The 11,198-nt window shown below is 52.2% G+C and overlaps 1 protein-coding gene across 6 annotated transcripts; it reads left to right on the forward strand.

Moving 5' to 3' along the window:
• The first annotated feature begins 1,992 nt into the window (after positions 1-1,992).
• Positions 1,993-11,150, forward strand: LOC310683218 (fibulin-7-like). 6 transcript variants are annotated; one of them, XM_083452943.1, is made up of 9 exons: positions 1,993-2,129; positions 3,894-4,035; positions 4,969-5,125; positions 6,500-6,670; positions 7,235-7,360; positions 7,592-7,714; positions 8,244-8,381; positions 8,519-8,657; positions 10,148-11,150. In XM_083452943.1, the coding sequence occupies exons 2-9, from the start codon at positions 3,970-3,972 to the stop codon at positions 10,506-10,508; spliced, it is 1,281 nt and encodes a 426-aa protein (XP_083309069.1). In that variant the 5' UTR covers positions 1,993-2,129; positions 3,894-3,969; the 3' UTR covers positions 10,509-11,150. The 6 variants fall into 6 exon arrangements, with proteins under 6 accessions (XP_083309069.1, XP_083309073.1, XP_083309071.1 ...); XM_083452947.1 differs by having other exon boundaries at positions 2,026-2,064; positions 3,899-4,035; XM_083452945.1 differs by having other exon boundaries at positions 2,029-2,151.
• The last annotated feature ends 48 nt before the right edge of the window (positions 11,151-11,198 follow it).

Consider the following 11,198-nt stretch of genomic DNA (forward strand, 5'->3'; position numbering starts at 1 on the left):
CAGCCCCTACTGGCCCTTTCCTTGCTTTCCAGGATGTTCCACTGATTCGATCAGTTGCAAACCTGAGCCAAGCTGATCTTTTCTTTTTTGCTTCTCAGCCCATGCACCAAGGCTGCAAAGGTTCATTTAGAACTAAAAAACGTAGGAAAGCAGGTAGCAATTGTCTACAGGAATTGGCAGCTGTTCTCCAGGGTATCAGGGCCCTCTGCCAGTCCCAGCCCTACCTGGGGGTGCTGCTGGGGATCATTATTAATATATGTATCATAAGATGCAGCCAAGGGAACAAGGGAGCCTAGGTACGACTCTGTCCAGGTGTCTCTCTCAGCCCTGCATGAAGACACTGGGGATTGAATCTGGGACATTCTGCATGGCTTATCCCTTCAACAATCTTTTTTCTTCCTGCTCACCGCTGCAGCATATTTATCAAACTCCAACACATTCAAAGGCTTTCCTGCAAAGCCTGGTTGTCAGGAAGCCTTGGCTGTCTGCACTTCCCAGGGGAAGGTACATAAGCACAGGGGCTCCTTGAGGTTTCACTCTTGATCCCTGCCCAAAGCCCCAGCAGATCAAGAGCATCTGAGTTTGCTTCAAAACTGCCTCATGCACAGACTTTTCACCTAGTTGTCAGAGAGCCTTTATCAGCTGCAGTTCCTGGAGAAGCAGGAGAAACAGCCCTGCGTACCACTTTTTATTTCTACACAAGAGCCTCAACTTAGTTTCTGTGCCCAATTCAAAGTGCCATCTTTGCCATAAAAGCCTTATGAGGCTCAGGACCCCAGTGCCACCTCTCCCCACATGAACCAAACCAGGCCCTGTGTTCATCGTCTGAAGCCCTTCTCCAAAGGAGGTGTGGAGAGTGGCAGCACAAGACCAGGCCTTTTCAGTGGTGGCTCCCCATTTGTGGAATGCTGTTCTGGACTACCTGGCAGCAAGTCAGTATGCCAAGTCCCCAGTCCAGGGTCACTCCACATGTCCAAGGTCCAAAATTGAAGCACAGTCCTGCAGAGATCCTGCTGCATCCAAGCTGAGGTCCATTGACATGGGCAGTTAAGCAGACACATCCCCTCAGCTCTGCTGCCCTTTAATACTTTCCATGCTGATTGCAGCATCTGGGCTTGATGAGGCAGGTGATCCTCACCTGTCCTGCGCCTACTCCAGCTAAGGAATCACACACCTGCTTCCAGAGCTAGTAAGCCCCACCTGGCCCAGTGAGCAGGGCTGTGGGCCCTTGCCTGACTCAGCCTCCTGGAGTGTTCCCTACTCCTCAACGCCTGGTGTGTTCTTGGAGACAGGGGCCCCTCTGGCTCTGGGGTTGCTTCCTTCTGCTCTGGTTCCTATGCACTGACCCCCAGCCCCTCGTCGTCCTCTGTCACCCTGTGAGTACTTCCTACACCAACATCTCCTTCCCCATCCCCAGGATGCTCCGGTGTGTCCCAGTTCAGCGTGTTTTTACATGAGTAGAATGTGTGCTTTTATTTAAAATGTATCTCTGGCTTATTTGCGGGGCATAGGAATTCGTTCATTTTTATTTTATTTTTCAAAATATAGCCTGGCCCCCCACAAGGTCTGAGGGACAGTGGACAGGCCCCCCTGCTGAAAAAGTTTGCTGACCCCTGACCTAGACGCTCTGGGAGAGAAAGGAGTGAGGTCACCCACTCAATCCGCTTCCCATAGGTGCCAACACCCTGGGGCCCTGGGTGCCCGAGCACCCACAAAATTCCCCATGAATTTCGGTGCCAGGACCATGCACGCTGCATGGCACCCACGGCCCCGAGCACCCACAGTCGCGGGGCCAGGTTTGCACTCCTGCCGCTTTCTCCCGCCGTGGGGGAAGGGGAGGCGGCCGCGGGCATCTTCTGGGCACGCGGCTGACCCGCCCGGGCTCCCCTCGCCAGCCCTCTGCCGCCGCCGCCGCCCAATCCGGGCCGCGCGGGGCCTCCGGCGTGCCCGTTGAGCTGGTGCCAACGAGGCCAACCTCTCGCCCCGCCTCGGCCAGGGCGGGCAAGAGCGACCCGCTCCCAGTCTGCAAGGCGGCCGAGGGGCTTGCTCTCCTGCGCGCACCCGGTGAGGCTCCATCTGCTGCTGCTGCTGCTCCGACGGCCGCGCCTTCCAGGGAAGCCGCCTCGCAGGTCGGCGCAACTTTTCCTCGAGGTGCCTTTAGGGAGAGAGACGCGTGGGGAGGCAGGCTTGGAAGGGGAGGGGAGGGGGGTCTCGGTTCCTGGGGAGGGTCTGCCTGGTCCCACGCGCTACAAGCAAAGGCGGCAGCGGCCTCCCCGCCTCCCCCCGAAGCGGGCTGGCTCGGCTGTTGCTTTTCGCGGGCCTCCGGGAGCCCAGAGGGTCTGGCGAGGGGCGCGCGTCTGTGCCAGCAAAGCGGCTCGGCCTCCCTGAGGTGGGGGTGCGGAGAAGCGCCTTCTTCCCTGCCCTTCAGCTTGGAGAAAGGCTGGAGCGCAGTGGTGGGACATCTGCTTTGCACGCAGAACGTCCCGGGTCCAGAGGCATCGTCTCCAGGGGAAGGCTGGGGATACCGCTGCCGGTCAGTGTAGGCAATGCTGAGCTGCTAGGTGGACCAGTTGCCTCACTTGGTAGAAGGCATGGGCGTCCCGGATGCGCTTTGGGGTTAGGATTGTAGCCAAGGGGTGGAGCAGAAGGTCCCGGGTTCTATCCGTGGGCTGCGGCCGGTCAGTGTTGGCAATACTGAGTTAGGCGGACCGTTGGTGCAAAGCAGTTTCTTAGTGCCTAGCCAGGCTGTTGTGCATGTTGCAGGCTTGAAAAGAGATTCAGGAGTTATGCTGTCCCCTCAAGTAAGTCTGGAAACTGTAACCCTGAAGGGGTTAAATTGCAAGGATTCTAGCAGAGCACCTTCCCCAACCGGGTGCCCTCCAGAGGTGTCGGCTGACATGGTCCTATGTTGCTGGGGCTGAAGGGAGTTACAGTCTAAAACGTCTGCAGGGCATAAGGATGGCTAAGCCTGTAGTCAGAGCACCTTCTCACCATCCACTGCCTCGCGGTGCTGCTGGTGGGGCCGAGCCAATGGCTTTCCGCTCTAGGGTTGCTACTTTTAAGGATGTTTGATCTTCCTTGTTTCGTTTAAAGTGTTTTCTTACCCCTGTCTTCAGCGAGAGGGGGGACAAGAAAAGGGCTCCCAGCGCAGCTTATGTAAGATCAAGGCAAACCAAACAAAAGAGCCCCTGTCCTTCGGCTTACCGTCTCAGAGACACAAGAAACAAAATGGATTGGGGGGGGGGGGGGTCGGGGAGCAAACCAAAGCACCCATTCTTAAAGCTAGAGAATTCAGATAAGGACCAGCTGAGATGGGAACAGTTCAATCAGAAGAGGAGACAAAAGAGTTGGTCTCATGTCAGAGCCGATGGAGTGTCCTGCTTCCTGCCTCTCCCTCTGCTGAAGCCGGATGGAACAGCTCCTGCGGGGAGACAGATGAAGGAAAGAGCCAAGGGCATACACACCTTGCATTTTAAGCACCTTTGGCAGACTACAGTTCCCAGGTTTCTCCGGGGAAAGCCTTGTCTTTAAAATGTCTGTTGCCCTGCATCCCTTCTCTCCCTTGGCTTTCTTGCCTGATTGAATGACTGCTGTTGGTGATAGTTTTTAGATAGCAGCAGGTGACTGTGCTTTTTTCCTTTGCTAATTAAGGTACAGGAGCAGGCCAGGCTCTTAAATCCTGGTCAGTTGGCAATCTCCGTTTGCACTACTGCCAGAATGTCTTTGTGGAGCCGGGTGGCTCACAGTTTGGGAATAGGAATATTGAGGTTTGCGGTGCTCTGAGAATACCTCTCGCCTCCTTCCTTGGAAAGACACCTGGAAGGCCTGCCTTATGCGAGTGGAACACTAGCTGCCCTCTCACAGACTCCCCTTCCATCTTTTTGCTGACCAAGGATAGCTGAGGAAGCTTTGCAGAGAATCCACTGTCCTTTTCCTAACTGCTGAACCTGCTCCAACGCTGGAAAGAAGATGCTCCCCCAGATAATGGCTGTGGTGGCCTTGGGTATCCTACAGTTGCCTCATAGCAACTCCCAGGTAAGATAAATGATGCTGAATCCTGAACCTGGGAGGGCTGGTGGTGTGGAACCAGTAGGCAGCAGGGGATGGTGCCTGTAGGTTTGGGTGCAGAGCCCAGATGTGCTTGGTCCATAGGAGTGGACCCTGATAGACGAAAGAGTGGAGTTCAGAGCTAAAGCTCTTGTCAAGCCAAGCAACCACTTGTTGTTGTGATGACAAAATGGGAAAGAGAAGTATGTAGCCTACCTTAAGCTTCCTGGAGGAAAGGCGGGATATAAATGGGATGGATGGATGGATGAAATCCCTCCCTGATTCCCCAGCCTGGTGCCCACCAGATGTTTGGGGCTCTAATTCCCATCACCCCCAGCCAGCATGGCTAAAGGTTGTAAGCAGAACATTTTCTCACCACCCTCAACTTAGACAGGCTGGTGTATGAAACTTCGGCAATGGGCAGTGTGGGGACTTAGAACAGGAATGTCATAGAAGTGTTTTTCTGGGCCAGATTGCATGCCTTGGATGCAGAGGCCTGATCTTGCCTATAGTGTGCATTGTGGGCCTGGAGGCACCATCTAGACCTGTGGTGGCCAAAACTGACCCTCCAGCTGTTTTTGGACTACAACTCCCATCATCCCTAGCTAACAGGACCAATGGTCAGGGATGATGGGAATTGTAGTCCAAAAACAGCTGGAGGGGCAAGTTTGGCCACCACTGATCTAAACATTCTGTACTCACCTCCAAAAGGATATTGAGGAGGTGAAAAGGGTTCAGAAAAGGGCAGCCAAAATGAACAAGGGATGGAGCCTCTGCAGCGGTGGTGGGTGGGTGCTTGTGGGTATGCGTGCAGCATCAGTTACAATTTGCCACGAGCCTTTGTGGGTGATACCTGTAGGCTGTTCCTTCTACCTCCCTGCTAAAGCTGCTTTGTTCCTCCTCTCCCCCAACCCCCTGCAGGGCTGCCTAAGTGACCAGCAAGTTTCCAGCGCCATCCGGCAGATGCAGAAGCTGCTGTCTTCGCATGAGGCTGCCCAGCTGCAGAGCCTACGCAACTTCAAGAAGCAGCTGGCCGTTTTGCAAGGCAGTCTCCACCAGCAGGCAGCCAAGCACAATGGTAAAAGGAGAAGCAGAGACTGCAGAAGCAGAAAGGTGTCTGTGTGTGCACATGATGTGTGCAGGACACAGGGCAACCCTGAGGCTGTTTTGTTTTGTTTTTTAAATGTCTAGGAGATGGCTTTTTGCTGCATCCAATCAACTCTTTAAAAATGGGGACTGGAAAGGGGGAATTATTTCCAGTGGTAGCTCTACTCATAGTAGACCCATTGAATTTAATAGACCTGATTAACTTGGTTTCGTTAATTTCAGTGGGTGCGCTGTAAGTAGAATCAAGTTGATGCTTTGTTGTGTTTTTATGAATGAATTTTATTATTATGGTCACAGACCAGTTCCGGGTCACTTACAATATCTGGAAAATCATAAAACACAACAGGAATACATTGAATTGCAATTGGGTATAACAGAGACAATTCAGATATAGCAGCTGTTTTAAAAAAAGTATTTTTTATATGTTGTAAGCGGCCCAGAGTGGCTGGGGAAACCCAGCAGGATGGGCGGGATATAAATTTCAAAATTATGATTATTATTAAGTTGCATACAACTCAGGGTTTTTAAAAACTCATCTATTACTATTATTTTTATATTTATTTATATCCCATCCTGGACCAGACTGGGACTCAGCTTACACAAAGTAAAGCAACCCAGATAAAAAGCAAAAAGCTAAAAACATATAAAGATAATGTTGTAATGCTACACCCAGTGCTGATGCCAGACTATTTTGCACCCTGGGCAAAGCTAATTACTTGCACACAACACACACCCCCCACGCCATTTTCAGTTTTCAAAAACAGATGTCTTGTAGAAAAAAATGAAAAGCACAAAACTTAAAACTGCTGAATTTATTTTTAATTGAAAGAATAAGTAATGCAACAATCTTTGATTATCTTTTTCAAATACTAAAGTTGGAATTTATTGTGAATTGTGATGTTGTCTATTAAAAGTTTCAATTTCAGGCACATCAAAACCTCACTTTTCACTGTGTGTGTGACCTCCAGTCAACTGTGGTCTATTTCATATCTATATGAAAAACAATTCTAATGTATGACTTACTTCAGAAATGATAAAACTCTTCACAATGTAAAGTAAAAGCAAAATATTATCAGAATTGTATAAGATATAATAAAAACAGATCTGTATAAAACTGTGCCCCTCAGAAGTCAGTACTGAGCTCCTCTGAGGTCTGTGCCCTGGGCAGCTGCCTAGTTTGCCTCATGAGAGCCCCAGCCTTGGCTATAAGACTATTTCATTTAAGTGGCATTTTGCTACTTAATGTATACAAGAAAACAACAACCACAGGCTAGGATAGGAAAAGAGCCTGGGGAAAGGAGCTGTGAGGAGACTCACTCTCCCATCTTTTCTGATCCCCCAACAGAGAGCTGCACCCCCCTGCCAGCACCCTTGAACGGCCGGAGGCTGGGAAAGAGGACGTCCGTGGGTCACGAGGTACATTTTGTCTGTGATGCTGGTTTCCTCCTGGTGGGTGCTGAGACACGGGTGTGTCAGGAGAACCACAAGTGGAGCGGACAGCAGCCTGTCTGCAAAGGTGAGTGTGTCTGGCTGGTAGAAGGAATAGCTTGAGATTGCCGAGTATCATAAAAATGGGGAGGGGCCCCTCCTAACAGCCCCCACTCCTGCTGATCTCTGGCCAGTTTTCCCAACTGGGCCTGCAATTTTGTTGTAACCATAACATGGCTTCCCAAGTGAAGGAACCAACAAGGAATTGGTGTTTACATGGAAGGACTGTGAGCTCTGCTCCATTCTTGTACAGTGGTACCTCGGGTTACAGACGCTTCAGGTTACAGACTCCGCTAACCCAGAAATAGTACCTCAGGTTAAGAACTTTGCTTCAGGATGAGAACAGAAATCGTGTTCCAGCAGCGCGGCGGCAGCAGGAGGCCCCATTAGCTAAAGTGGTGCTTCAGGTTAAGAACAATTTCAGGTTAAGAATGGACCTCAGGAACGAATTAAGTACTTAACCCGAGGTACCACTGTACTGAAAACCAATTCTGATGAGCAGCATGGGCTCAGAGGTTCTCCATTTCCGCTCCGCTGGTCCAAAATGACGGCTGTTTGAGTGTAATTCAGTTTTCCCCTTCCCTCAACTCAGGCATCAATGAGTGTGCCAGCAACCCCTGTGCAAACGGCGGGACCTGCGTGGATGGCATCCACCGCTACAGCTGCTTGTGCCCCAGTGGTTGGTCAGGCAGCAACTGCCAAGCCCCACTGTACTCCTGTAAGTAGCAGGGGGCTGCGGTACGCCTGTCCTCATGGCGGAAAAGACCCTGGGGACTGGGAAAAGGAGAGGTGGGTGCCTGGAGATGTTTCCACATCGGCTTGGTTAGGCTGAGCACGTGGGGTTCATAAGAGGCCTGCACTGTGTGACTCGGCTGGGAGTCTCCGTCCCCTGCTCCTTTACTCTGTTGGGCATTGGTGCAAAGAACTGACGGCTTCCTCTCGACCACAGATTGGGCGACGCTCAGCAACTCATCCTTTAGCCGACAGCCTCGTTGCGCTGAAAATTACCTGGGCTCACGCCAGTGCAGTTGCGACCCTGGCTTCCAGATGCAGGCAGGAGGCCTCTGTCAAGGTAAGGGGGAAGCGGGCTTGGCAGGTCAACAGGGCTGGTGTCTCGTGCTTCCCAGAAACAGAGGGATTTCCTCCCCTTGCCATCTTCCCACACGCCAGCCAGGGATCTTCCGACTTTCTTACTTCAGGGAATCTTTTCTACATATATCTGTCCTGGGCTGAATGCCACATAGCACTGGGGACAAACCCACCTGTTGCCTGCATGCCTGGCTCCTTGTGGTCTTCCTGGAGACTATCCCAGGGAACATAGGAAGCCTTATACCAAGTCAGACCCTTGGTCCATCTAGCTCAGTGACCAGCCACTGCTCTCCAAGATTTCAAGCAAGGAGTCTGTCCCAACGCTGCCTGGAGACGCTGCTGGAAATTGAACCTGGGAAGGCAGATGCTCTGCCAGTGAGCTATAGGCTGGTCTAGATCAGGATCTAAATGGATCTCAATTTGAACTAGAGCATCCCTTCCCCAGCCTGATGCCCTCCAGATGTTTGCTGGGCTGGGTTGATGGGAACTGAAGCCCAAAGCTTCCCCTCCAGATATCGATGAGTGCAAGCTCTTCCAGACCAGCCGCCACACCCGCATCTGCCTCCACAAATGTGTGAACCTGCCCGGAGCCTATCGGTGCACTTGTCCCCATGGCTACCAGCTCCAAGGTGACATCAATTCATGCAACGGTGAGTGCCTTTGCGTGGGGTAGGGTGAGAGAGAATAATTGGGAGTCAGCCGGGAGAGGAACCGCCCTGAGCTGTGTGTTCTAGAAGGCTGAAGGAGGGCATGGCGTCAAACAAACTCTCCCTATTGTGTTTGCAAGATGTGGACGAGTGCGCAGAGAACCAGCACAACTGCAGCCAGGGACAGACCTGCATCAACGTCTTTGGGGGCTTCCGCTGTGTGTGGCCCGAATGCCCTAAGGCCCAACTCAATATCAGCTACGTCAAGACTTCAGCCATGTAAGTAGAGTTCACTCAGGATGGAAGCAGCAGCCTTTGCCAGCAACTGCTCCACTCCCTGTCTGCAGCGCTGGGCAGAAGCACCTCGTAGCCTCCCAGAGCCTTCACCCCAATGCCCCCTAGAGCTTCCCTTCACTCTTTTGCCCCTTGAGCACCAAGATGAGCCAGAACAGAGATGGTGGCCATCCCACTTTGCATGCCGTATGGATTGAGATGCTGTGGGAATTGGCTGACCAGAGACTGATTTGAGCTGATGTGAGTACATTGTTGTATCACACATAGTTAAACTGTGGAACTCACTCCCACAGGAGGCAGTGGTGGCCACCAACCTAGACATCTTTAAGAGAGGGTTAGACAAATTAATGGGGGATAAGGCTATCCACCAGGGTGGCTATAAAGCTTCTGAATACCAGTTGCTGGAAGCCCTGATGTGGGGTGGAGGAGCGTTTTTGTGCTGGGGCCCCTGTGGTTGGCCTCTGAGAGCAGGGGCCATTGGGCTGGTCCAGCAGCCTTGCCTTATGCTCTTATACAGTCTCCCAACAATCTCCCAATGCTTTCTTCCCTTCATTCTCTCTCTCTCTCCTGGCCAAACAAAAACCAAGAGTCTGGAATAGCTCAGTCGGCAAAGCATGAGACGCTTAATCACAGAGTCGTGGGGTTGAGCTCCATGTTGGTCAAAGGATTCTTGCATTGCCCAGGGTTGGACTAGATGACCCTCGTGGTCCCTTCCAACTCTATAGTTCTACGATTCTACAAGCCCCCGCATAGCATTGACCCTTATGGAGGAAGGAGGGATTTGCACTGGCACCGCTGGAAGTTCCCTCCTCCCCCGCAAGCCTCATTGCCACATTTGAAAGGCTGAGGAATATATTCCGGAGGCAGTGTAGCGGATGGGGGCTGGAGTCTAAAGACGCCCCCTCCTATTTTCTATTTACAGAACCACTTATTAAGCCAATCAGAGGCTCCACAAAGTCAGCAGGACTCACCTATTACCTTCTCACTGGGTGCAAGCACCCCAATTTGTTATTTAGACTGGCATCCATTAAAGTAGGATAGTAGAGTTGGGAGGTGCACCCAGTCCAACCCCCTGCAATGCAGGGATCACAGCTGAAGAATCCCTGACAGATGGCCATCCAACCTCTGCTTATAAACCTCCTATGAAGGAGAGTCTACCATTCCCCACAGTAGTCCATTACACTGTCAACAGCTCTTGCATCAAAGTTATTCCTAATGTTTGGTCCACTCATCCCAGTAGTGCAGTGGGTCAGGCCATGACTTTGCATGCAGAAGGTCCCAGGTTTAGTCCTCAGCATCTCCTGTAGTGGAGCAGGTCAGGATGGGCTGCCACCAGGCTCAGGACACAGTACCAGGCTAGATGAATCAAAGGTCCAGCTCTGTGCAATGAGGGAATGTTGGGGACCCCCTCCTTTGATGGGGCAAAATGTCTCCAACTGGCCCTGCCTGAGTGCCTCTTCTACGTCCTCTCCTAGGCAGTGCGAGCGCAGCCCTTGTCCCATGGAGAACAACGCCTGTCGGAGGGCAGCCAACTCCATCTCGTTCCATTACTTGCCTCTCCCGTCCAACCGCACTGTGCCCAGGGTCCTCTTCAAGATGTCCACCAGCCGCTTTGTGGGAGACAGCCTGCGCTTCAGCATCTTAGGGGGCAACAGCCAGGGGAAGCTGGTTGTGCAGCGCTTGGACCAGCACACAGGGGAGCTGGTGCTCACCCGGCCAGCTGTGGGGCCGACGACACTGGAGGTGGAGCTGGAGATGAGCGAGTTTGCCCGGAAGACCCTCCTGGGGAAACACATCTTCAAGATCACAGTCTTCGTTTCCCAGTACGAATTCTGAGCCCCATCCTCACCAGCCCCATAGAAGAGCATCAGCAGCTGTGGAGGATGCAAGTCTGGCCTCCTCCGAAATGCACTAGTCTGCTACAAAAGGGGCCAAAAAGCCACCCTGCTGGATGTATCCACCCCTCTGTGCCCCTTGGAGGAAGACTCCATGCTGGACTGATCCTGTCTCCCATCTCTGTCACTATATGGGCAGTGCCCCCATCTTGGGGGGACAGAGCAAGGAAGGCACAGCACAGTTCCCAGATACAGCTGGCAGAAGCTGGGCACCTGTGCTTGAAAGTGCAGCCCCATCTTTCAGTCCTGACTGGACAAAGGGATCAAACCCACCAATATTAACAGGGGTGCCCCGTGGCCGCAGCAAGAGCGCCTTCCCACCATTGCAGGAGCCGGTTACGGGAAAAATAGAGGGGGGTTCCTCCAGTTTTACCAAAAAGTCACAAAAGAGGCTCTGTCCCCAGAAATCAAAAGGCAAATAACCAAAGTCTGAAGAATGGCACCAGCACAGAAGCATCCTTTGCAATGCTAGGGGAGAACTGTAGGCAAGAGATGCCTGGACTCGAGAGACGGACCTGGGTGCTTTGCAAGATGTACCGGTAGTTCTTAGCCAGTGCCTTCCAGCATTACAAAGCATTTCTAGCTGTTTGCGGTTGTTTCTCTCTCTCTTTCTTACATGTTTTAAAGGACA

This window comes from Podarcis tiliguerta (assembly GCF_965153285.1).
Source record: "Podarcis tiliguerta genome assembly, chromosome: 8".
NCBI classification, from domain to species: Eukaryota; Metazoa; Chordata; class Lepidosauria; order Squamata; family Lacertidae; genus Podarcis; species Podarcis tiliguerta.